This window comes from Panthera onca, chromosome A2 (assembly GCF_046562875.1).
Source record: "Panthera onca isolate mPanOnc1 chromosome A2, mPanOnc1 haplotype 2, whole genome shotgun sequence".
In the NCBI taxonomy this organism is placed as follows: domain Eukaryota; kingdom Metazoa; phylum Chordata; class Mammalia; order Carnivora; family Felidae; genus Panthera; species Panthera onca.
The window spans coordinates 111319025-111345946 of NC_138340.1; the positions used below are offsets into that span (position 1 = coordinate 111319025).

Below are 26922 nucleotides of genomic sequence, written 5' to 3' on the forward strand. Positions count from 1 at the left end.
GGCAGCACATAACAGCTTACTGTTTAGCTTGCAAAAAGAAAATTTTATGTGTTTGTGTTTTAGAATCTAACCACAAAGCAGTAAGAAACTTAGGGAGTCTTGTGAATTGTCTCTAAAGGACAGTCTTGAGAAGTGGCACAAATGATTTAGATGTGATGAGTAAACCAGGATACATTTTGTAATTATTCTGAGAGATACTTGTGTATCACAGCAGAGTGAACCTAGTCAGATAAATACATTAAAGTTACTTGTGCAGCCTATAATCAGAATTAAGATGATTTGGAATTTTTTGTTTTGATTATTTTTTTCTATAAAAAAGGAAGAATTAGTGTGGAAAACAATCAACAAAAGGAAATAAGACAGACTGCCCACATTTGGAGAGTGATATGGGATTTTTTTAAGAGCAGCATTAAAGCTTATTTTTTAAAATGTTTGTTTGTTTGTAGAACATGAGCAGAGGAGGGGTAGAGAGAGAAGGAGTGAGAGAATCTCAGGTATATTCCATGCTGTCAACACAGAGCCCAGTGTGTGGCTCTGTGGGATGGGATCCTGTATGGGATGTATGGGATCATGACCTGAGCCAAAATCAGGAGTCAGATGCTTAACCCACTGAGCCACCTAGGTGCCCCTAAAGCCTATTAACAAAAATGAATAGTTACATGTTTTTAACCATCTGAAAATTATAATGCTAAAGTAATGCAAAATATTTATTGTGACAAAATTTGTTTCATATATGATTAATATTTTTAAAAAAATCAATGCTTTAGCCCAAACCGTTAAAATGTTCATTTACAGTTGTTTACAAAATAATTATAATCTAGGAGATTCAGTTACATAAAATCATAAAAATTGAGCAATTACACTCACAAAAAAGGGTAACATTTTTTTTCTTTTTGATGAGCATAATATTTTGAAATGGGTGGAAATAAACTTTTAAGAAATATATAGCATGTATACTTTTTTACTATTCAGACCTTTATTATTGAATAGGATTTGCTGTTCTCTGAAATTCTTTTGCAATTACTTTATGCACCCAGAAATAGCTTTACGTGAATTGCAATGACTGAATCAAGCAGTTTTATAAGCAAGTGGAGGCACTTGTTTTGAAGAACAGATAGATCTTTCTTACTTCCCAACCTTTGCTGTGACAACCATTTGTTGTAACTACAGTTTGAAATGTGGGTCAGTAGAGTGTCAGTATCTTGAATTCATTTACAAGCAGAAAGAATGGACAGCTCCCTCTAACATGCAGTTCTCGACCGAGGATGCACATTAAAACCCACAGGGTGTTTCTAAGTATCTATATGCCCAGGGTGTCCCCAAGGTTAATCAGACGTTCTGGAGGTAGGACCCAGGCAATAATACCTTTTAATCTTCCCCAGCTGATTTCAAGGTGCAGACAATGTTAAAAACCACTATACCAGAAGGTCTATTTCTTTTTTTTTTTTTTAATTAAAAAAATTTTTTTTAATGTTTATTTATTTTTGAGACAGAGAGAGACAGAGCATGAGCAGGGAAGGGGCAGATAGAGAGGGAGACACAGAATGTGAAGCAGTCTCCAGGCTCTGAGCTGTCAGCACAGAGCCCGACGCAGGGCTCGAACTCACGAACTGTGAGATCATGACCCGAGCCAAAGTCAGACGCTTAACCGACTGAGCCACCCAGGCGCCCCCAGGAGGTCTATTTCTTAAGCTTAATGGGATAGAAACAAAAAGGTGAATGGAGTCAAATATGTGAACATGGGAGTGTAACAGAAGTTAGCATTTACTTGAGAAACAAAGGTAGCATTAACTCAGAAGTTCCATACACAGACTTTTAAAAATTGGGAAATGTATTTATTATTTTGAAGTTATCACAAGGTAGGAATAGGAATTTTAGAAAATATACTTATTTTTCAATTATGATTAAACATTAAGAAATTGCTTCAAAGTATAGCTAATATACTTTTGAAAACCTTCATAGTGAGATCTCCACTCTTGCTTTAACTTTAGTAATTTATTACTTCAATTATTATATTTGCTTGCCTAAGTCAATTCTATCAATTAAAATAAAGAATGTTGAATTTTTATTGTGTATAAGATCATTTCACATAGAATATTATCATTTTAGGGCTAAAGAGGGACTTTGAAGTAATTTGGTCAAACCTCCTAATGTTTATAAATGGAGAAGTTAGAGTCCTGAAATGTACCTCATAGCTGGCTAGGAGCATGTTACAGACAGGTGACGGTCCGAACCTAGAACTCAGGGCTCCTGACCTCCAGTTTATTTTCTTTCCATGTGACCAGCTGAAAGGACCACAAGCCTATTGGGCTGCCTGTCTGCTTAATTGCCTCCTTCCCTTCTTTCACTCCCCTTCACTCACTTCACTCTGATAGGAATAAGTTATTATCATGAGGGATATATGGAAGCAAAGAATGCAGTTGGGGGAAGGGGATTGAAAAATCCTTTATGTAAAATCAAAGAAACAATTGAATGTAGCATTTGAAAACTCCAATAGATACCATTGGACATGAGCAATGAGTCCAGAATCTTGAATTTGTTTGAGAGAAGGGTATCAAGAAAAATGAATAGGCTGTGAACTTACCCATTAAATATTAAGTATGGAATTTGTAACAGAAGGTAACTTTGACACTCCTAAGTCATTTATGATTTCTTAGCTTTCGAAGTCGCCAACCCTGTGAATTTTTGTAGGAAAAAAAATGCATCCCTATATTTAGGGACACTGGATGAAATATTTTCAGAAAATGAAATATTTCAGTGGAAATTGTTGCCTAATATGTCACCACTTTGAAAATGATTAAAGAAAATAGGGTCTCCCCCAGCAGAGGCAGGTACTTTGACTTGTCAAATTTAAGTTGGACATTTTCTCTTAGTTTGGAACTGCCACAAAATGAGCCCTTTCATGTCCTCAATAATACCAAACCAATGCAATCCATCTGTTCTGCTAAATTATTTCTAGTTCCCTAACCAAAGGCACTGCTTTTTCATGCATTTTATCATGATTTTATGCCCTTTATTATATTTTACAAAAGGTTCTGATTCCTCCAGGGCCAATGAGAACTGATTAGGACACTGGCCTCAATCCAGGCTTTGAACACAGGAGGGGAAGGAATAGAACTGTTTCCTTTTTGCCCAGCTCCTTGGCAGAAAAAAATATGAATCTATACCGTGTGTGTGCTCTGTGTGTGGGTGGGTGTGGGTAGGCTGCATTTTATCCTGTCACAGTATGACTTTGGAGATCATGTTCAGAACATTCCTTCTATAATCAGGTTGCATTAACGGGCTTTATTTCAGAAAGACCATTTCTTTAGGAAAGAACCATGATGTGTTGAGAGATTCGATATTGTCATTTTATTTTTTTTTAATTTTTTAAATGTTTATTTTTAAGAGAGAGAGAGAGTGTGTGTGTAAGTGAGTGAATGTGAATGAGGGGGAGAGGCAGAGACAGAGGGAGACACAGAATCTGAAGTAGGCTCCAGGCTCCGAGCTGTCAACACAGAGCCCGACACAGGGCTTGAACCCACGAACTACGAGATCATGACCTGAGCCAAAGTCTGATGCTTAACTGACTGAGCCACCCAGGCGCCCCTGATATAGTCATTTGAAATAACTTTAGTCAAACTTCAAACCTGAAGGTAGACTGTTTGGGGCTCTGAACTAAATATGGTCATATACCTCAGGTGCTTAGCACTGAGAGTAGTTACTCAGTACACATTAGTTCTTTTCCTACTCTGAAAGAACAACTTCTTGAATGTAGGTCACAGACACTTACTGGGATGAGCACTGGGTATTACATGTAGGGGATGAATCCCTGGATTCTGTTCCTGATATCATTATTGTACTATATGCTAACTAACTTGGATGTAAATTTTAAAAATTAAAAAAAAAAAGGATGCAGGTCACAGAGAATGAAAACATAATAATGAGTACATCCTACGTCACAGGGTTTCTTTATTAAGAGAATGAAAGAAGAGCTACAAGCTTTGTTTCCTAAGCCTGTATTAGCAAGGTATTTAAGACCTATATTGGGATTTTAAGTGAGAAAGACCCAGATGAAAGCTATCCTTTATATGCATTGAGTGTCCAAATATACTGAGAGTTCTCATAAATCCCTTTGGTCAGAATCATAGATGACTTCAGATAGACATCTTGCATGCTAAGTATCTCTGAGAACGGAAATCAGTATCTCCCTAAATTGCGATTATCAGAGCACTTTATCCTATTTCATGACTCATTATGCTGTTGACCTTTGACTCAAGAGAGCATCATGAGAGAGAAATTAAGGAATAAAGGCTACACAGGAAGTAGAAAATATGGGAAGGGCTTAAATCAAAATATCTATATTTAAGCATAAACACATCACATAATAAATTACTGATGATAATGCCAGAAATGAGAATTGTTGGAAGCCTCACTTTGAGAGAAAAAGTTAAATATGACAAATTTAAGACATCTGATAAAAGTGAGGCAAAATGGAACTACTCCAGGAGATCCTATGTGTTAAGAAAGAAGGAATTTCAGAATTTTTAGCTTAGTCATCCACCAAGTTCCCACAGCAGTGCCCCTGTGAGATATAAATCTCAAAACGTGCTTTCTCCAGATCACTTTTCCAGGTAGAAACATTTTTCATAATGAGTTGGTTTTTACTGCTCCCTTTCTGTAGAAACATGTATATCTTGTTTGTAGATTTTGTCTGGCATCCATAGGAGCAGAAGGTGATTATTAAGAATAAGTACTTCCTTATATTTAGTGTAATTATTTTTTAAGAAATATATTCTATAATAATAAAAAGAACCAGTGTAAAATACTTTTTTGAAGTCAGTATAAAATACTTTTTTTGAATTCATAAGGGAGCAGAGAAAGGGGACCGGAAAGAAATCGAAGTGAAAACTTAGGAGCTACATTACATTTTAATAGTAAGAGGTAGGACAAGAGTATACACTAGAGCAGAATACTTTGAGCAAGTCAGTGTTAAATAGACTGCATCAGATGCCCTATCCTTACTGTTAGTTAACTGATAGTACAGAAGACAATTACTGAGATTCAGCAGGTGTCCTCCTATGATTTATCAGCGCTTGGGCTACCATCAATAATTAAATCTTGTTAGCAGATTATTTTTGAAATGTGTGATTGAGCATTCCACGTGAATGTAAGTGGGATTGTGGGAGAATGAAAAAGGAGTTGGGACAAGCATGAAGTGTATGGTATGTAAATATATGTGACTAGTTTATAAAAACCTAAAGATATGTTCATTATTAATGGTATTTAATGTTATGCCAGAGGTAGAACTTCAATTCAGAGTTGAAAAACTAACTTTATAGAAAAAGAGGAAGGGAAAAAAAATCATGAAGCTTTATGACAGTAGCCAAAATGTGGGTTTGATTGTTAGCTATAGAATTGACATTGTTTAAGATATAGATGTTTCACTATATCAGCATGTGAAATGTTAATGGCTGTGGATTTTGTAGACTCATAGAAATAAGATTTGGAAGCCCTGTCATTTCACATTGTTCATTATTCTGCCAGACTAAGACTGGTTGCCACAGTCTGGTTTCCAGTGCTGTGCTCATTCCAATTTTAGATGACTCAGACCATGGAGTTACCACTGTTTATCTTGGGGGATTTTCCACCAGCTGAAATCTCAAAGTTAAAATGTTAACCTTTAATATTTCTTTGAACTTTCTCTTGCTTATTTTATCTTATCATTTGCCATTCTTCTTTGGTTGTTCTGGCCTTCCGTAAACTCTTCCAAATTTAATGTTTACTAGCAAACCACCTAGGGCAATAACATGTTTGTTTATTGATCAGAGCAATGACTGACCAGTTGGCCGTCATTAAATTTTCCTTTGTCTTCAGCATTGTCTACCTGGTTTAATTTCAGCATTCAGTACCTATCTAGAAATAATTTCTCTCAAGCATTTAAATTTTTTTTTTCTGGAGATGTAAATTGGATGTCAAAAACAGGAAATTTCAATGCTTTGACAAAGAAAATTCCATATGCATTTGTTTATTTATTTGGCACATTACAAGCGCAGTGTCAAGAAGTTTCTGTTTTACATCATTCCTGTTACCTTGTTCTTACTCCTTGGATCTCCCACCATTCCTCTCTCACTGTGACATGATGATTTATTTTCTGTGACAAGCAGAGCTCTGCCCTCTACCCAGTAAACCCCTAGGAAGTATCAGCATATTTGAGATTTTCCCAGCCTGCTTCCTTAAACATCAACAGCAATCACCTTTTCTTAAATTAGGGAGGTTGAATATGGAATTGTCCTGGTCCTCAGAGAGGTGTTGCTGTCTCCCAATGTTTTCATGTCACCTGGTGATTTCATGGTCGGGAACATGAGAGGACAGCATTTCCTGAACAAATTTTCTTTGAATTTCACTGTAGTTCTATACTAATATGTTACATTACAAGGGCTTTGTTGTGATACATATTTTAAGTGATACATTAATACTGCCTGGGTAATTTTGGGAAGCCCAGCAATTTTCAGAAGTAAGGCTAATTAACTTCATACACCAGCATGATGTTTATTGGACTTGTAGATATATCAACTGAGAAATGTGGCCAAGAAGAATACTTCGTATATTGACTACCTGGGGTTTCATGTAATGTGCTCTTTTGTCTATGTTGAAGCACCATTCTTTGTAGAAATGAAAGTCTCTCCCTAGCATGTGCATAAAAATATTGACTGAGTCTAGAGAGTGTGTCAGAATATCTCTGGCTAAACAGCAGTTTTGGTTTTTGCTTACCTCTTCTGTCACAGTAATGGTTTTATAAAATACATTAAATTACTACAAAAGTAAAATAAAAATGGAAGACAGAAGATTTTATTAGATTCAATAGATATAAAAATAGTTTGTTCAATTTCTATAAGTTTCTAAATATTTACTCTGGATTTCTGTATAGACCTCATCACACACTATTCACAAACCATTCCTGAAATATTACTGACCCTATCGGACATACTTTGAGTAACATTGATCTAGATTAATGATTCCGTGAGGTGCACACATGAAGTGATCAGCATTTTTGTGATAATAGATTACATTAAAATGTGTTGATATTACTATGTCCTTTAAGAAACAATAGAGAAATTGTCCTAACAGCTTCTTCAAGTGAATGTAAAGTAAGATTTTAATGAATTCACCTCTCAGCTAAACAGTAGCCACTAGGTTTTTTGTTGTTGTTTTTTTTTTTTTTTTTTTAGGGTTTTTTGTTTGTTTTAACCTCTGTTTTTAAGCTGATACTTTTACAAAGGAGTTAACTCTTAATTTCTTTGTTATAGACTTATTTTGATGTCAAAGAACAATATGCTTTATGTCAGTTGCCCATTTGGGCATAGGCATAAACAATCCATAGGCTCTTAACCTTGCATGCACTCATTTTTCAAATATTATTATGGTACTTTACTAAGCAAATCAGTGTCACATTCCAGCATGATGAAACTCAGTTCATTATTAATCATCTTAAATGTGACTTGTGTCTTACTTTCTTCTAAATGTTTTTAGTGGAGTACTGTAGGCTTCTGCTATTTTCTTTCAGCGAATTCAAGGTCGAAAAGCCAGCCTGGAGGAAATACAGCTTGTTCATTCTGAACATCACTCACTGTTGTATGGCACCAACCCTCTGGATGGACAGAAGCTGGACCCCAGAACACTCCTAGGTCTGTACGGGTCTCCATTCTACTGAGAATAGCACATTCCAGCACTATCATTAGTCAATGCTGTTGTCAGTTCAAAATACTTGGCAAGCAGTATGACAAAAAAATCAGCTTTTCCAACAGCATTACTCTGTGGAATGAGTCCTTTACAATAGAAACCAGCATAGATTAAGAAAATCTTGCATTAGAAAAAATGACAGTGCAAGTTCTATGATGTTTACTGTTAAATTAACCTTTATTTGAATAGTATTCACTGTGTTTTATCTTATAAGAATACATGCATTGTTGGCTTTGTCTACATTTTTAAGCTAAAAGAAATAAAGATTTTCACATTCTTCATGCAATTTTATCTTCACCTTTCCAATTTCTTTTGTGTCTTTTAGTTTTTTACTTTGACCTTAACATATAAAAGGCACTGTACCAACCCATTATTACTATACCTAGAACATTACATTTTATTGTAAGATTGCATTTTAAATTTTAGTATAATCTATTTAATGCATACCTTAACTATGGAATTAAATAGTTAAGTAGATAGCAGAAGTGTAAAACTAATAAACACAATTTTTAGTTAATATATAATTTTTCAAACATTTACCATTAGATATTAAAATAAAATTTATGTTGCGGAGCTTTGCACAAACTTTATATGAGTGATAGAAACAGAAGATTTCAGAAAACAGTTTGTGACAAAACCATATTTAGCTGGAGCAACTAATATTAATTATATTGTTTATTAATAACTCTTTATAATGGAATAATAATACATGACATAGCAATGTATGCCAAAGGATCATATTTTAAGTATTTTAACTAAAAGGGCATTTTAGGACTTTTCCTTGTCCCTTTCTTTCAAACAAACATATTATGTCAGATACCAACTATTGGACCCTTTCACCTAATTTAATGCAATTTCTACGTGATTTATGTTAACTGGTCCTAAGCAATTCAAAAGCAAGTATATGACATGTAGTAGGCAGGCATCTTAGAAAGCAATTATAAAGGGAAATTAACAATTACCCATTATAATGCTTACAATCTGCCTTTTAAAACAAATGGCAGGCACCCCTAAATTTGTGAAGTAAAGGCATATGGGTGAGTGTGTGTGAGCATGTGAATGCATGCATGCTGGGTAGTGGTAGCTTGGAGGGAAACTGACAGAAATGGGAACACATAAAGACTACTCAATTTTTAGAAAACATTCAAAATTTGATGATGAGAAATACTTTGTATAGTAGAATTGAAGTTATATAATTAATATAAAGGCAAGTCACTCCAAACATATAATCTGTATTTTTTTTTCTGAATTCTTTTGAAGGAATCAATATTTGCACATGCAGATCTTTGACATAAAGTACTTCTTTTGCTATGGATACTATATAATAAATGTCCTTATTTTAACATGATTTAATAATCACACCTATTTTACCACAAAGTTGAAGCAAACTGAACTTTCATGGTTTTATGAGATCAAAATACTCATGTATTTAAAGATAAAAAGCTGTGTCCATTTTGATAATTGTTTAACTTAGTTAAGAGAAAACCAGTAGAAAACTTTCCTAATTGTGAAAATTCTAAATATGGTCTAAAAATTAAATATGGTCTAAAGGATAAATCAACTTTCCTAATTGTTAAAATTCTAAATATGGTCTAAAAATTAAATATGGTCTAAAGGATAAATCAACCAAGGCATATGACTAGGTACTTTGGATTTAATTGGGATAAACTTACACATAGGCGTTTGAGAGGTGTTTCAAACAATCGTTATTCCACATTTTATCAAGCTGACGAACAGCCACTTTTTAAAAATTCTTTTATGTTTTTATTTATTTGAAAGAGACAGTATGAGTGGGGGAAAGGCAGAGAGCGAGGGAGACACAGAATCTGAAGCAGGCTCCAGGCTCTGAGCTGTTAGCAGAGAGCCCAACATGGGGCTTAAACTCACGAACCTTGAGATCATGATGTGAGTTGAAGTCAGACACTTAACCAACTGAGCCACCCAGGCGCCCCCATTATTCCGCATTTTAAGAGAAAGGAGGAAATAAACTTCAGCAGTTCCAAACTGGTTTACTTATGAAACATGGCAGTACCACTGTTTTTGTAATGAAATTTTACACTTGAGCAAAACTGATTTTCTCAAAATAGTCGACATATATATCATTTAAAAATTTAATGATTTACAAGTAAATGCCAAACTATAATTTAGAACCTGGACAAAGGAGTTTCCTATGATGTATGCCATGAAAACACCAAGTATCAATAGCTTAGTTTTTACAGGTTTGTTTTCTTTTTTTCTTTTCCTTTTTCTTTTTTTGTCATTGTCCATCAGTGAAATTTTACTGGAATGCACCCATCCCCATGCTTTTTTTTTAAGTTTATTTTAATTCCAGTTCATTAACATATAATGTTACATTTGGTTCAGGTGTATGATACATTGATTCAATAGTTCATTACAGTACCTGATGTTCATCACAGCTTAATCCTCATCTATTTAACCCTTTCCCCTACCCTCCTCCCCTCTGGTAACCATCAGTTTGTTCTCTATAAACAAAAAGTCTGTTTCTTGGTTTGTCTTTCTCTCTCTCTCTTTTTCCCTTTGCTTGTTTGTTTTGTTTCTTAAATTCCACATATGAGTGAAATCATATGGTATTTGTCTTTCTTTGACTGACTTATTTCACTTAGAGACTACAGTCTCTAGTCCATCCTTTTCATTGTGAATGGCAAAATTTGTTTCTTTTTATGACTGAATAATATTCCATTCTCTGTATATACCATATCTTCTTTATCCATTCACTAATCAATGGACACTTGGGCTGCTTCCATATCTTGGTAGTTTTTATGGTTTTAATGTAAATAAATTGGCCACATATTATTAGTTTTTAGTATTTAATGTGAGATAATATTCATACAATTGATGATTTTAGAGTTAGTTTTAGATACACATGAGGAATTCCATAGACACCTCTCAGGGATCAGTGAAGCAATTTCAATATTTTGTGCCAGCTACATGAGTAAAGAAAGATAAACAGGGATGTTGCATTGTTAGATCTAATGTCAAGCACTAAAATCAACTTTGATGACACTTTGAAGTACCTTAGTTTTTCTTGTGAATCCAGAAACTTAACTTGTTTTCCTTAATTCAAATTCTAAGTGAATAATCTCTTTTTTTAAAAAAGTTTAACCTTTCATCCTTTTTTGTGTGTGTATGAAATTTAAATTTTTGTGGCTTTTTACTTCTATCTTCAAGACCAGACTGAAGCTGCCATGTACAAATATATAGAAGTTTATAACCCTCAAGATACCTTCCCTCTCTTTATCCCTTTGTTTCACTGTATATATCCTTCTTTCTCCCCCAGCCCCCCCTTCCCGCCCCCCACCCCACAGATTGGCAGGTGGGAGCTGTCTGTCAATGTGCATGCATATTTAATTGAAATTCATTCACTTGTATGATTTTCTGATTTAAAGTAATACTACTTTTTTGATAGTTATGTTCTGGACTTAGGATGAAGGATTTAAATAAAAGTTCATTATAACCAGACCTATCAGTCTTTGTATCTTGAAAGACATCTATAGCTTATAAAATGATTAGATTTGAAAATGGGCACCATTTGTCTATTTAAGTACTCTAGACTGTGTAAGGTGACACTTTAAAAACATTTTCTCCAATCATTTTTAGTGTAAGGTTTTCCTTTGCATTAATATTCCTGTCGTTCTTAGTACCAGTTTTCATTAGCTTGTGGCTAGCCAGATCTGAGTCCATGAATAAGGCAATATAATATTATTAAAAAATAAACCCAGTCAGTTCAGTGAATTAAAAATTTTTTACACATTACTAAATTTAAATTATTGATTATTTGGTTGTTTTGTATTATTATGAACATTACTAAATAAAAATTCTCTTTAAGCAGCTTATCATTTATTCTCTTGGAGTTTAATAATTTTTAAAAATTACTTTAAATTTTCTTTAGTACATTTAGTACATTGTAATATTACCCCTTTTTACTGACTGTGGAATGAAAAGTTCAGACATTAAAATATACAATATTATATATTTTAATTTCACATGTGATCAGTACATCTTTGACCTGAGTCACTTTAGAGCCATTGGACTATGATACAGAAATGACCATTGCCTTTTCCTTTAATTACTTTGCAAGGAGGTTTAGGGAGTAAATATTTTTGTTTTCTCTATTAATGTACTAGATAATGTAGAAAATAAAAATTCAGGTGAACAAAATGATTAAAAATTCCATGAAGTACCAATTCCAAGAGACAATCACAGGTAAGATTTTGGTATATATTTTAAAGAAGATATATATGTGTTTATATTGTATAGATTTCCCCAAAAGGTTATCCTTTTTACTTTTAAACAAATTTTTAATATTTATTTATTTTTGAGAGAGAGAGAGAGAGAGAGAGAGAGAGAGAGAGACTGACAGAGCATGAGCAGGAGCAGGGAGAGAGAGAGAGGGAGATACAGAATCCAAAGGAGGCTCCAGGCTCTGAGCTGTATGCATGGAGTCTGATGCAGGGCTCGAACTCACAAACTGTGAGCTGTAGTCGGATGCTTACCAGCTGAGCCACCCAGATGCCCCAAGGTTATCCTTTTTATAGTGTTTTTATTTTTAAAAATTTGTATTTTGAAGAGGCTTATACTTAAGACAAGTGTACTTTGTGTTAGTTATATCTGAAGTAAAAATTAATAAGTCTGTGTATTTGAATAGATGTTTTAATATTTAAACTTTTTAAGAAAAGGACAGTGTATTTCAGAAACTTTGGCTTAAGACATCACTTTAGAGGGATACACTCAGAAGTGTGTTATTTTAAGTAAACTATAAATAAAAAACATATTAAGATATATTAATTGATGTGTAGGCTAGCCAAAACAATCTGGAGACTCAAATTTCATAGGTGTGTGTCTTCACATAGGGCAGTAGACTCTACATGTAATAATAATTATATTCATTTGCTTTGAGTTCTTGCATATCTAAAATTTGATTACTTTTCTTCTGAATCAAGTGATAAATACTATGTGACATATCATGTGTTATTAAACACCAAAATTTTTTAAATTATAATTGTATTCCCAATTTATATATTTTTTCATGTCTTCTTAATGTGTAGGTGACGCCTCTCAAAAGTTCTTTTCTTCATTACCTTGTGGTGGACTTGGGGTAAGTATGAGTTTGTTTGCTGCTTTTAAATAACATAAACTACCAAAAAAAATCCTTTGATTTATCATTGTGGTTATGGGTAAAGCCATTTCTCAGTAAAAGTTATCATAAACTTCAGGACTGGCTACAGAATTTATAGGGCTCAATTCCAAATGAAAATGCATATCCCTGTGTGCAAAACTAAGAATTTCAAGATGGTGACAACAGTGAATTAATCCAAGTGTGGGGCCTTTTAAATCTACAGTTCTGTGTGACTGCACAGATAGCATATCCACAAAGCCAACTTTGCTAGACTTATGTAGCTGGAAAAAAGGTAACACAAAAGGATTCAACTGTTTTGCAGCAGAATTCAATTTTCAAGAGACTCATACTGAGTACGCAAATGCCTAATATTCCTGGTGAAAATGGCATAGACTTCACAAAGTGCTTTGCATTGTGGCACACTTTATTTGTGAACCCTGGGGCCATTTTTGTCTTCAATAATTAACAAAGCCTTTTTTGACCCAGCATATTTATACCACATTTCAAGGACAAATTTGTTTAAATATACGAAGAAAATGCGCTACGTTTTGGTGGATGGTTAGAACATATCCTTTAACCTGCAATCTATTTACAGTTAACCCTTACCAGTAACAAGTTGTCATCTTGTAGAACTAAGTACTAAGTCATATTAGGACTTAGAAATATTTCTAGATCAGGTTTCAAGGACTGAGGAATTTAAGTCAATTAAGTTTCTTGGACATTGAAGGGAAAGAACTGTGTGTGTCATATTTTAGGCAATATTTTACGATCACTAAATTTTATACAGGGAAATTGTACATATTTTCAGCTAATTCTTTCATTTTAGTGACTCTAGATTTAACAAGGATAATCTTTCTGTTTCTTCACCTATGATTCTACCCTCTTCAGAAATATAAATGGCAGCTACAAGAACCAAAATCTGCTTGGAATTTATAGTTTGCTAACATTATACCAGGTTTATACCAGTTTTGTAAAATAGTTATTAATACCATTTTGCAGATGAGAAACTGAAGGCTCAGAGAAATGACCTTATTTTCCTGAAGTCACACAGTAACGGGTAAAAGTCTAAAAGTATGAGGTTGATGTGCGTGTCCATGTGCAGGAGTTCTAAAAGAGCTTATTTGTTCTTTCCATGCCGTTTGTCTTCAGTAGGCTAGTCCCTGGAGCCTAGCATTGCAGCACTGTGGCTGATGTAATGTTCTTTTTGTGGCAGCTCACCAGTGAGCTTCACTTTTTGACCTTGAGCTCAGTATAATCACTATCCTACATTAAACCCTCCTTACTTTTAGCAAACCCACTGTGAAGCCAGGAACTTGCAAAATTATTCTAGAAAACAGAGGATAAACTGACTTTTAAATTAGGTTTCATTGACAACGGATGGCATTGGCTTTGTCATTATTTTTTAACATCCCAAGTGCCCATTTTAAGAGAATGGCTGAGTATCTGAAAATGAGGCAAAGAATGAAACAAAGCTAATGGCTACTTAGAAGATTCAATGATAGGGAGGAAATCAAAGCTGTTAAAAGAGTGATGGTCATCAAACTCCCACTCCTTTACATTTAATACATGACGCAGCGCTGAAATGAGGACAGCTCCTTAGGATCCACCTTCCAAGTCTGACTTGGGTTGTGCCTATACTATATTATCCCTTGAACACAAAGCACCTCTATTCAAACTGCTTAAACTCATACCAAGGTAGCTTCTTATTCTTTAGCTCGAACTGTTCTAGTAAACTCTTAGAAGTGCCCAAGGAATGAAGGGTCACTGCTGCTTTTGTCCCTGTGTGTCCAACATAAAGCAAAGTGAGTGTCATAAAATAAGTCCTTCATAATGTTTCCAAACACTGTCTTAATCCTTGGTGACAGCAGTGGTGGTAGGTAAATGTAGCTTTGGCAGACAGAGGGGAGGAGGAAGACTGGATTAGTTTGACTTCATCAGTATTGAAGAGGGCTGGAGAGAGGCACTTCTCTTTATTAGATTGGCCTATTGGTCTTCTGAAGGTTCACACTGGTGAGTGTGAACGTGTGTGTTATGCATGCATGTGCATGCACAAGCTTATCCATGTTGAAACTGTAAAGAACTAGTTTGGGACGCCTGGTTGGCTCAGTTGGTTGAGTGTCCGCCTTCTGCTGAGGTCATGATTTCACAGTCTGTGGGTTTGGGCCCCGCGTCAGGCTCTGTGCTGGCAGCTCAAAGCCTGGAGCCTGCTTCAGGTTCTGTGTCTCCCTCATTCTCTGCCCCTCCCCTTCTCACACTCTGTCTCTCTCCTCTCAAAAATGAGTAAACATTAAAAAAAAAAAAACTAGTTTGATTTGGCTTTTTTTTCTTCCAGAAACCAAATTGTGTTCTGAGGCATTCAGAAACCTCCTTAACTCCTCAGATTTTGGGTTTTGATACAAGTCCTAAGAGAAATTCTGAATCCTTTGTGTTTCTACCAGTCTAAATTTTTACCTTTGGGACAGTTCTAGACATACAGAGTATATACAAAGATACCCAGTATGAACCGAGAGTGGTCCAACTTCATAAGCTCTCTTCCCAGAGAACTTGGAAACCACTGAAATTGCCCTGTCTTAAGGCACTCTTCTAGTTCAGATCATCTAAGATGGACCCATTAGTTTGAATCCTAAAATACTTAATGCTCCCCAATTGTTAAAGGAAACTCTAGTTCCTGGAATATATACTTGCTACTAGATGGCTTTAATATATACCTGCTGAAGGCTAATGGATTGACTGGATTTTGAGGAGAATACCTGGGATGTTGTGAAATCAGAAAATCCCTACTTCTTATTAAATTTGCCCCTAAAATTGTATATAATACTTTTTTAAAGTTTTTAAAATTCCAGTATAGTTAGGATACAGTATTTTATTAGATTTAGGTGTACAATATAGTGATTCAGCAATTCAGTACATTACCCAGTGCTCATCATGATAAGTGTACTCTGCATATGAAAATTTGACAGTGTTGGCTAAGTTGCTCAAAGGGCAAATGGTACTTAAGTTTCTTTCAGGTATGTTTTCCAGAATTACACTTTGAGCAACAATCTCAAGGGTTTCTAATTTCTTTGTGTTTGGTTCTCATTTTGTTAGTTACTAGGGCATGACTCATTTCTCATTAATATGTGATTGCACTGCAGAAAATGCATCAGTTGCAGAGAGCATTTTACCAAATCGCAGGACTTGGTCATTGTATAATGGCATAAATAATTAAGGGACTCTGAAAATAAAACCAAGTGCAGGACCACTTTAGTTCTCACTCCTAAGGGTATATCACTAAAAATAGTGATCATTTTTCTAGCCATCTGACCTGCTGCAGTGTGAAGAAATCTTGAAATCATTTCTCAGCTTTATTTTTCCCTCTTCACTTGATAGGCCACAAAAAAACCACAAAAGCAAGGACGAGCAGGCTTTTATGATAATGTCGTCATCAGCTCCCAACTTCAAACACTTCTGCGGCTTTTGAGTTGTCATTTATAACTTGGAACTGAATCGACCCATAATTCCCATGATACACTTAGAGAAATTGATAACAGACTCTGCACTTCTTTTATGGCTCGGAGGAGGCAACTCCAATCACATCACTATTGGCAGGCAATATTATTTTTTGACATGGTTGTAAAAGTATAAAGGGGCTTATGGCATTTGTTTAGATGAGGAATGGGCTCTCAAGCTGTGCTGGGGTTTACAGGACCAGATTAGCGAGAAGCAAAGGGAATATGATGTTTGCAAACAGGATATGATTTTATATATAAGTTTGGGTTTCATGCTCTGTTCCCTGGGGAAAGCCCTGCAGACAGCAGAGAATTCCACTTTTATCCTACAACAGACAGGCTCCTGGTGCCAAAAGGCAGAAAAATAAACGTGGTCAATGGGCAGTGTCAGACCCTTGATTGGAGGAGGAGGAGCTGTGGAAGAGGCAGAACAATTTCCTAGGAGGAATGAGGAATTGCTGAGCATGGGCAGAATCTGGGCCCGCCTAACTGGTCAAAGATGTGCCAAAAATGAGGCTCTGTGAGGTTTTATCAAGGCACCTTCTCCGGCAGCAACTCAGTCAATCTGTGAATACAAAGCTGGATTTTTATTACAAACTTTTACTCTGCCCGTATTCTATTTGATAACTCCTAAATCTGACACACTGTGGAGGTTAGAGATGTCATTTGTGTGATTTGGAGAGGGGGAGATGGGAGAAGGATTAGGTGGTTGTGGGGAGGTAATTTAAGGCTCATTTCCATTGCCCTGAGGTTTTCAGCATACATTTCATTTATGTTCTAACTATACTTGCTCTATAGGAGGCAGGTTTGGATGCAATGTCTCAAATTCTCTTTCATTCTGTCATATTTATAATCTAAGCTCTTCCCCCTGATATATAATATTTACGTATACATAAGTATTATATATGTACATACGTTCAAAAGTATCAAATTGTCAATTTGATACTACATTTGTATCTTTATATCATTTTACCCATTTATTACATTACATTGGTTCTTCCCCAATAACAGTAAAAAAAAAATCTAGTGCAAGTCTTTTAAAGGATCTCTCTGACTTTCTTTATTGTGTTATAATATCAGGAAATTATTTATTTTCTGACCAAATCTATAGACAGATCGTTAAATTCAACGTAACAGAAATACTAGACTAATATATTTTTATCCTGCTCTTCAGAGTGGTCTTTTTAGAAACACAATCAGTATTTTAGAAGACATAACAAATGCTATCATATGAAGAGTAAAGGGTAGGAAAAATCACTTTGTGCCAGTAATTAGATAAGGTGCAGGAATGTAGTTACTGATGAGACAAGGCCACTTTTCTCATTTGCTCATAGCCTATTCATTGGGCTGATTTGGACAAATGTTGTGCTGTAGAAACACAATGGAGGGGGCTTCCAGAACAGAAAAGAAAGAAGAGTGATGTTGAAACTATTAAAGTAGTCATAAGGTAAATAAATTTTCAAGAACAATTAGGAATGAATATATTTGTATGAGTATGTGCATGTGTATGGGGGGTGGTTATGAGTATGAGGTAGGGCTACACGTCCAGACATTAATTGTTTAGGTCATAATAACACACCATATTATTAAAAATTGCATCAAGCTATTGCTGATTAGGAGGGAATTTTTTTTTCCCTTAAGCAACAACAACACCTAATGTTTATGCCAAAATTTATATGTTCCTTATCATAAGTGCACACATTATGTGCTGTTCCCATCCAGTTGTCCTAAGCGGGCACTTACATCTGCAGAGTTGGGGGTGGCATCTGTTTCTCACATGCGGTAATCAGGATTATGTTGATTTCCCTTGTATTAATGTTCAGCTCAAATGTAGCTTGCAATCAGTGCTTCATTTCCTCCGCTGCCGCTATCAGAGAGGCATCACAGCCCTCTTCCCTCCAGCATAATAAGAGGACCCACTAAGATTTGGGATTTCTCTTTTTCCCATCTCCCCTTTCCCATTTGGATTTTCATTAGTTTTAAACTGGATGCAAATGATACTAGCAGGAATACCACTCGGCACCTGGAAAAAGTAACACTGATAAGCTGCCCTAATGAAATTGTTTCAGAATTTTGGTTCATGTTATGGATTCCACAAAAAGATCATGTTGCTCTAGGTGTGGGGCAAAATATTATGCAAGCTAGGAGATGCCTTCTAAATAACAAAGGATGTTTCCAGTATTGCATAGAGTATGCTAATTGTATATACTCAATAATAGTTACAGGGAAGTAGACGGCATTCCCTACAGAGATAAACATCTATATGTTACTCTGTGTTTACTACAAAATGTAAAATGGCATATAATCTTTAAGTATCTGGTGTTCATGGCAGGAAAGAGGACAATTAGAAATGAAAACCTTAAGTTCCTCCTCAGTTCACTTCCCTGTAGCATCTCATTTGTGATTAAATTCTTTCTATTGCTTTGACTTTATGGCTAAGCACAACAGGATGCATTTTCAAGTTCCAATTTCATTTTCCTTTTTAAAGTACACATGTATATAACAAAGCTATTAAAATTCTTCTGTTGTCAACATGAGATAGCTTAAAAATGCCATCATCAAAGTCTTACACATGTGTTTTTTACGTTCTTGGGACCACAACTATAAAAACTGTATGAGCAACACTGTCAACCAAAGTACTGTCAATAGCAGAGAAGAAGAAAACATACCAATTTCTGCAATTTCTTGTTCTATAATCTTTCTCTTGTCTGTAATAATTTTCTCTAAAGAAATTGAAACTTAGATTATGCTATTCCTAAAGGTAAATGGGTTTGGTGAACATTAAGCTTCTAATTCAAGAAATTTATGGTTCTGTGAAACAAAAGCTCTGAGAAATTAAAACATACTTGAATAAATTCAAATATACAATCATAAATTGGTTACCACTTCTATTGTCAAGAAAACATAAGGCCTGAGGTCAGATGAACACTTAGAGTTGACAAACGAAATAGTACTTAGAAAAAAAGGAATCTTTGGTCAGCTTCTATGTTGTGCAGCTTAAAATAGACCTAAATCCTGGCCCATCTCACCTTTTCATTTTGATGTGAAAAAACTTCATTAATATTTTTATTTGTCACATCTCTACCCTGGATCCTGATCCCGATAATTAATCTCTATAACAAACTAATGTCCAATGCAGAATATTGATACAGCCTATTGGATTTTTCTTTGTTAAGTATTTTGACAGAAAGTTTAGTAAAGCATAATTTCTAAATTTTCATATAATATATTTCAAATTCCAAAACTTAAATAAATTAGTTTGCTGAATGCATGAGCCATAGCAATCAGTTCATGGCAGAGTCCCTAGGACTTAACCATTCCACACTCCTGGGTAGAACCCATAGCTCCTGACTCATAGGCAAGCAACATCATTATTACTGTATAACGTCTTCTCTTAAGATATAGAATAATAAGTAAAATTAAGAACTTGAAAGAGTAAGCAGTATCTTATAAACAAAGCATACATTGAATCATTTTTTAATGAAGACTGTTAAAACACTAATACATTTGAGAATGATATACACCCAAAATCATTTGGTTAATTTATTTTGTTACTATATTCTAACTAATATGATTTATATAGCCTCTAATTAATGTTTACTATGGGCACATGTAGATATCCTTTAAAATGATCCTGTACCATTTTGAAGTGTGGCCATTCAAAGAAATAAAAACAAGGCCTAAAAGTAGTGAAATTCTTAGCTACTAAATAGATGACTTTTTAATTAACCTATTGCCCCTCTTTCAGACATGTCAACATCTATTCATTTTTCCATTAAAAAAATAGGTTTTGAGAGCCTCCTATGTGCTAAGTATGGAGCAACTCTAGCCTCATATTCTTATTTAAAAATTTTTATTTTCTTATCAGTTCTCAATCATATCCCTTATTAGGCTTATCGTTTGTACACTGTGTTAAGCTTCCTCTATTGCTGTTCATCAACTTTATGGGAAAGACCTGAGAGTCCATGATGATATGGACTGAAGGCAAAATATCTGGTTTCTTAATGGAACAAAATCCAAAGTCATTTTTCTAATGAAAGATTTATGCAAGACAGCTTTCCTGTCTCAGGTTTCTTAGAGGCATCAAATCTTCATTTTGAGAGCTAGCAAGTGAATGCACTCTCTAGCATCAGCTCACTATTCCATTAAAAGCAAGTAAAGAAGAAAGAAGTCAAACACACAAAACGAATTGGCCTTTAGATGTAATATACTCACAGCTTCGGGCAGAATTTATTCACTCACTTATTCACTTGTTTACACAATAAATGTATACTGAGGGCTTACTATATGCTAAGAAACTATAAGTACAGCAATGAGTAAAACAGAAAAAAATTCTATCCTGGTGGGGGGAGACAGATAAGCAAATATGCATTAGTTCAGATATGTGTGTGTAATGAATATTCTGCAGAAAAGAAAGCAAGGAAGGAAGACAGTATGGAATCTGGTGGGGCATGGGGACAGAACTGGTGGTTAATGGAAAGTGTTACCTTTTGGAGATCAGCATTTCTGGGTGACATGACCTGGGAGTCCTCGTTTCTTGTGGTGACTAAATTAAGGAGGGATAACAGGGAGCATGAGGGTAGGCTTGTCAAGACTGCTCAGAGTTTCTGGGTCCCCATCTTCACTCCTACCTATGAAGATGTGACCATCTTGGGATAGGGTTCTGTCCTGAACACACAGAGTTCAGGGCCTACTTTTTTGACTCCTGGATTTAAGTGTGGTGGTGGAGGTGGGGGCAAGTTCAATTACAGGCAACCCTGTAGTTCCTGAAATCTCTCTTAAGATCTGACCTTGGAGGATCTTGAAGGTAGGGGCACAAATATCCAGTCTGTGGCTGTGAGACATCTGGGTGGCTCCAGATCTTAGCAGCATTATGTGCTTAGGGGTTCCCAGTCCCTGGGAACATTATTTGGACATAGTTTCCCATATTGTGCAGCTGCAAATTAGATACAATAGTCTAACACCTGCCATTTTCAAGTATATTGAAAATGCCCTGACATTTGTATTATATTTCCCAGTGGTTTTTCATGTGCATTTTAGCTGCTTCTTTAATGGACACTATTGTATTGTGTCCTCAGTTGTCTCCAGCTGGTCCCTGCTGATGTATATCTGAGCTGTGAGAGTCAAGATAACTGATTTATTGATCCCATTAGGTTAGTGAATGAAGCAAAGGATGATGACTTCTCTATTTGTTCATTGCCAATTGTGTACTATGTGTATACAGCACAAGGAGCACAAACTTTGGAGTCCAAATTCCAGGGCTATATTTACTATTAAATTTCTGTTGCTGATACTGTTAATATCTTCAGTATTAAATGGGATGAATCAACAAAAAAAATCAGCTAAGTTGTTTACAGCTGTACTCTAACCATCTAAGTAAAATTATAACCCTTAACTTTAAACCTAATAGTGTACAGACGGTTGACTTGATGAGGTGATTATCTATTAGGTGAGATGCCCTGACCTCTCCAGCAGGGCCGTAGAGAACCCTTTAAAACATACCTATTTATTGGTTCTTGTAGAACTGGACTGATTCACTGTCTTTATATGGAGTTTCCAGTGTTAACCTACCTCATGTCTTAATCTTCACAGCATTCCCAGAAGTCTTGTTACTAAAGGTGTAACTTGGGCTTTATACTCTACAGAAAAGGAAACTGAGGTTCAGAGAAGGGAGTAACTTGTTCAAGTCACACAATTAGTAGGTGGCGAAGTAGAGATCTCCTGATTCCCAAGCTCTTGACCACAGTACTGTGCACACAGAACTTACCATAATTTCGACCTCGTATGATTATCAACACTCATTTCCCAAATGAGAATAATCCTAGCCATAATAAAGCACAATTATTTCTTTTGCTGAAAGCCTTTTCTTTTTTATTGTACTTCCTGTAAGGTATTATCCATGCTCTCAGGCATCATTAATTTGGGGTGAAAATTATGCACCTATACACAGCATTGTAATTTGAACTAAAATACTGAAAAACCTCTGCCACTGGACCAAACCACTATGGGATGAGTAAGATAGAATCTCATTTTACACACCTATGGAGTTAGAGTTAATTTTATTAAGCTGTCTTGGAAGAAACAGGGCTCTAACATGCACTGTCCAGTACTTACAAGGATTAGAATATTATGAAATATACTTTCCATAGCGTGTTCACCAGATTAAATGAAGTAGTAGGAAAATACTGAGATGGTCTTACTTGGCTATATCTCTAATTCAGTCTTGGTGGGACTGACCAGCCAATTACTATGAGTAGCAATAAGGACTCTGAGATTCTTTGATTGACCACATAACCCAAAGTAATTCATATATTATTGGGAAATCCTTGAGCCCACCAGTACCTTAAATAAGAATCCTTAGAATCGTAAGATGCAGCACAGCCACAACAGATATGTTCCTATACTTATTCTCATCAGTGGCACATAAATAGCAAAGGGATATTTTTGTGAAGATGAAGAGTGACTAGAAATTGTACATGTAAGGTCAAGGCTGTCAGAAAGCAGTTGATCATACTGGGAGGGGGGTTATGGTAGAGCATTAATGTACATGGCATGCCCCTTGTCTCTTCCAGCTGCTTCATTAATAGTTCACGCCTTCTTTCCATATGGAATATCGGTCACAGTATTCATTCATCATATCCATGGTTTTACTTGGAATCTGAAGGTCCTCCCTATAGCTTCTCTATTTCTTTTTCATCTCACCATGACTAAAAAAGCTAAGGTGTGGGCATTATAACCTACAAGTGATCCCAAGGGAGTGGGCTGTCATTCATGTGTTCCTCTTAGTGTTGAACAAAAGAGAGAAAGCATGTGGGTTTACCCACACATTGTCATCATAAATCCATCCCAGCTCCATTTCAAAAGTCTCAGGATTTCAGCAGAACATCTAACATGAAATGAATATATACATTCAAAGAAGAGGCATATTGTATCACATGGGAGAAGGGAGGAGGCCATTGTTAAAGGCTGCAGAGCCAACCAAAGAATACAGTGAAGAATACCATAGGTCCTTGGCCCAGAAATATGACTGTCAACATACTCCTACAGGAATCACCCAGATTACAGAGGGCTTTCAAGAGATTCTGAAGTACTGCTACCTAAATAACGCGGAACCTTCCTTGAGTGGTTTTATGGCTTTAGGGTGTATGTCTTTCCACCGAGCTCTAGAGTCAGAGAAATCAGCAATGTAAACTCTATCTTACAGTTATTTGACTTATCTTAGCCACAGTTTCTTCATCTTTAAAATGGGGACAGTTGGGCCTCTCTCATTGCATTATTATGAGGATCAAATATGGTGATGTAGTTTATCAGTGGCAACTCTGTGTAGTGAATGGACCTACTGCATTCTGATGGGTGGCCCTCATTAGGTCTTGTTTTGCAAAGAATAAAGAAGCTGCTGCCTCAAAGGTATGATTTTAAATCTTCCTCAAAGTCCTGAAACCTTCAGGTCCCATCTGACATACTACCCAGCTAATGTTCTCCCATTAGAATCGTGGCAGTTTAGGGAGACTAGTAAGAAGGATATGGAGATTGTTTTCAGAAGCCCTTGTAATGAGATACACAGAGAAACTTGATTTAGAAATTAGAACATTTGGATTCAAGTCTCCACATTGTCTCTGATTCAACAGAACTGGATGGGGCCTGAAATTCTGCATCTCTTACCCATATGATGTCAATGTTACTCATCCATGAACCACACTTTGAATGATAAGATCCTGTATGACTACAAAGGCGCAAATAATTTAATTTTTCTAGGCTTCAATTTCTTTATCTCTGAAGTAGAGGTAATTAATGAAACATACTTTATCATCTCCTTTGGGGGTCAAATATGGTATTACTTTGTGGTAATACTTTATCTAAATTTAAAACAGATTTTTTTAAGTTTATTTATTTTGAAAGAGTGAGAAGGTGTGTTTGGGGGAGAGGTAGAGACAGGAAGAAGAGGATCTGGAGCAGGCTCTGAACTGTCAGTGCAGAGCTTGAGGTAGGGCTTGAACTCACAGACCATGATATCATGACCTGAGCTGAATAAGACTCTTAACCAACTGAGCCACCCAGGCACCCCTAAAATAGCTTTTAAAAAATCAGTTTTTCTGGAGCGATCATAAAGCAGGCTCCCATTAACTTGATACTGGGGATCTGGTTGACAAGGACTTACAGGGATGTCTTGTCTTCTTAGGGCAAATAGTTAAGACCTGGAAGTTCTATGATGAGTAGGGGTACACTATGACAGAGGATGGGGGCCCTAGAGGCACCCCAGATATTGCTGGTTATCAAGCTAGAGAAAGGAGGAACCTAATGCTAGCAAATGAAAGCTATAGATCTAGGTGTGGTGCTAACTAAAGAAACATGTTCTTCACGAAATCAGTGATGTAATGCAGGACTTGAACGGGGAAACTATTTTTACATTTTAGCCAGAGTCAAACCCTGTCAAGAAATATATCACTATAGAATTGGCTTATTTTCATCCATTAATTGATTCTCTTGGCACACATTTATTAAGGATCTATTATGTGTCAGATGTGTGAAGATACCCCCTTAGCACTGCGCTCATGGCTCTTAACACTAGTTCTCATCATATATCATTAAGAAGAGATCTATAGAACAAACAATATAGAAAATCTTTTTTTAGTTCTTATCTGCATTTGTCTGCTCAGGCTGCCATATAAAGACACCACAGACTGGCTAGCTTCAACAACAGAAATCGTCGTTTACCAGTAGCTATATAAATATAGGGTATTCCTAAATAATAGCTCAGGTATCCCATGAAGTTATTGATTGTTTTCCAAGCTTCACAGTCATCCTGTATATGGAACATCATGTAACTAGCCTACTGCAAGGAAATCCAGAGGAAAGAAAAGAAACACGTACAAAACAAACAAAACAAAAACATCTACTTATAAAACCTGATTAACCTTTTATTTTTTATTTTTTTAAAAAACATTTTTCATGTTTATTTTTTTATTTTATTTTATTTTTTTTTCAATATATGAAATTTATTGTCAAATTGGTTTCCATACAACACCCAGTGCTCATCCCAAAAGTGCCCTCCTTAATACCCATCACCCACCCTCCCCTCCCTCCCACCCCCCATCAACCCTCAGCTTGTTCTCAGTTTTTAGGAGTCTCTTATGCTTTGGCTCTCTCCCACTCTAAGCTCTTTTTTTTTCCTTCCCCTCCCGCATGGGTTTGTGTTAAGTTTCTCAGGATCCACATAAGAGTGAAAACATATGGTATCTGGTTTCTCTGCATGGCTTATTTCACTTAGCCTAACATTCTCCAGTTCCATCCACGTTGCTACAAAGGGCCATATTTCATTCTTTCTCATTGCCACGTAGTACTCCGTTGTGTGTATAAATCACAATTTCTTTATCCATTCATCAGTTGATGGACATTTAGGCTTTTTCCACAATTTGGCTATTGTTGAGAGTGCTGTTATAAACATTGGGGAACAAGTGCCCCTATGCATCAGTACTCCTGTATCCCTTGGGTAAATTCCTAGCAGTGCTATTGCTGGGTCATAGGGTAGGTCTATTTTTAATTTTTTGAGGAACCTCCACACTGTTTTCCAGAGTGGCTGCTCCAATTTGCATTCCCACCAACAGTGCAAGAGGGTTCCCGTTTCTCCACATCCTCTCCAGCATCTATAGTCTCCTGATTTGTTCATTTTGGCCACTCTGACTGGCGTGAGGTGATATCCGAGTGTGGTTTTTGATTTGTATTTTCCTGATGAGGAGTGATGTTGAGCATCTTTTCATGTGCCTGTTGGCCATCCGGATGTCTTCTTTAGAGAATGTCTATTCATGTTTTCTGCCCATTTCTTCACTGGGTTATTTGTTTTTCGGGTGTGGAGTTTGGTGAGCTCTTTATAGATTTTGGATACTAGCCCTTTGTCCGATATGTCATTTGCAAATATCTTTTCCCATTCCGTTGGTTGCCTTTTAGTTTTGTTGGTTGTTTCCTTTGCTGTGCAGAAGCTTTTTATCTTCATAAGGTCCCAGTAGTTCATTTTTGCTTTTAATTCCCTTGCCTTTGGGGATGAGTCCAGTAAAAAATTGCTACTACTGAGGTCAGAGAGGTCTTTTCCTGCTTTCTCCTCTAGGGTTTTGATGGTTTCCTGTCTCACATTCAGGTCCTTTATCCATTTTGAGTTTATTTTTGTGAATGGTGTGAGAAAGTGGTCTAGTTTCAATCTTCTGCATGTTGCTGTCCAGTTCTCCCAGCACCATTTGTTAAAGAGACTGTCTTTTTTCCATTGGATGTTCTTTCCTGCTTTGTCAAAGATGAGTTGGCCATGCTTCTGTGGTTCTAGTTCTGGGGTTTCTATTCTATTCCATTGGTCTATGTGTCTGTTTTTGTGCCAATACCATGCTGTCTTGATGATGACAGCTTTGTAGTAGAGGCTAAAGTCTGGGATTGTGATACCTCCTGCTTTGGTCTTCCTCTTCAAAATTACTTTGGCTATTCGGGGCCTTTTGTGGTTCCATATGAATTTTAGGATTGCTTGTTCTGGCTTCGAGAAGAATGCTGGTGCAATTTTGATTGGGATTGCATTGAATGTGTAGATAGCTTTGG

The 26922-nt window shown here is 36.0% G+C and overlaps 1 protein-coding gene across 20 annotated transcripts in view; it reads left to right on the forward strand.

The window, feature by feature from the left end:
- The window catches only part of HDAC9 (histone deacetylase 9), a 930192-nt gene that overhangs the window by 661235 nt on the left and 242035 nt on the right, over positions 1-26922 (forward strand). For all 20 annotated transcript variants that reach the window (XM_078441509.1, XM_078441511.1, XM_078441488.1 and 17 more), the window contains 2 exons: positions 7547-7667; positions 12789-12838. In XM_078441509.1, the coding sequence (XP_078297635.1) occupies positions 7547-7667; positions 12789-12838 (171 nt within the window). The remainder of the gene's footprint in view (positions 1-7546; positions 7668-12788; positions 12839-26922) is intronic.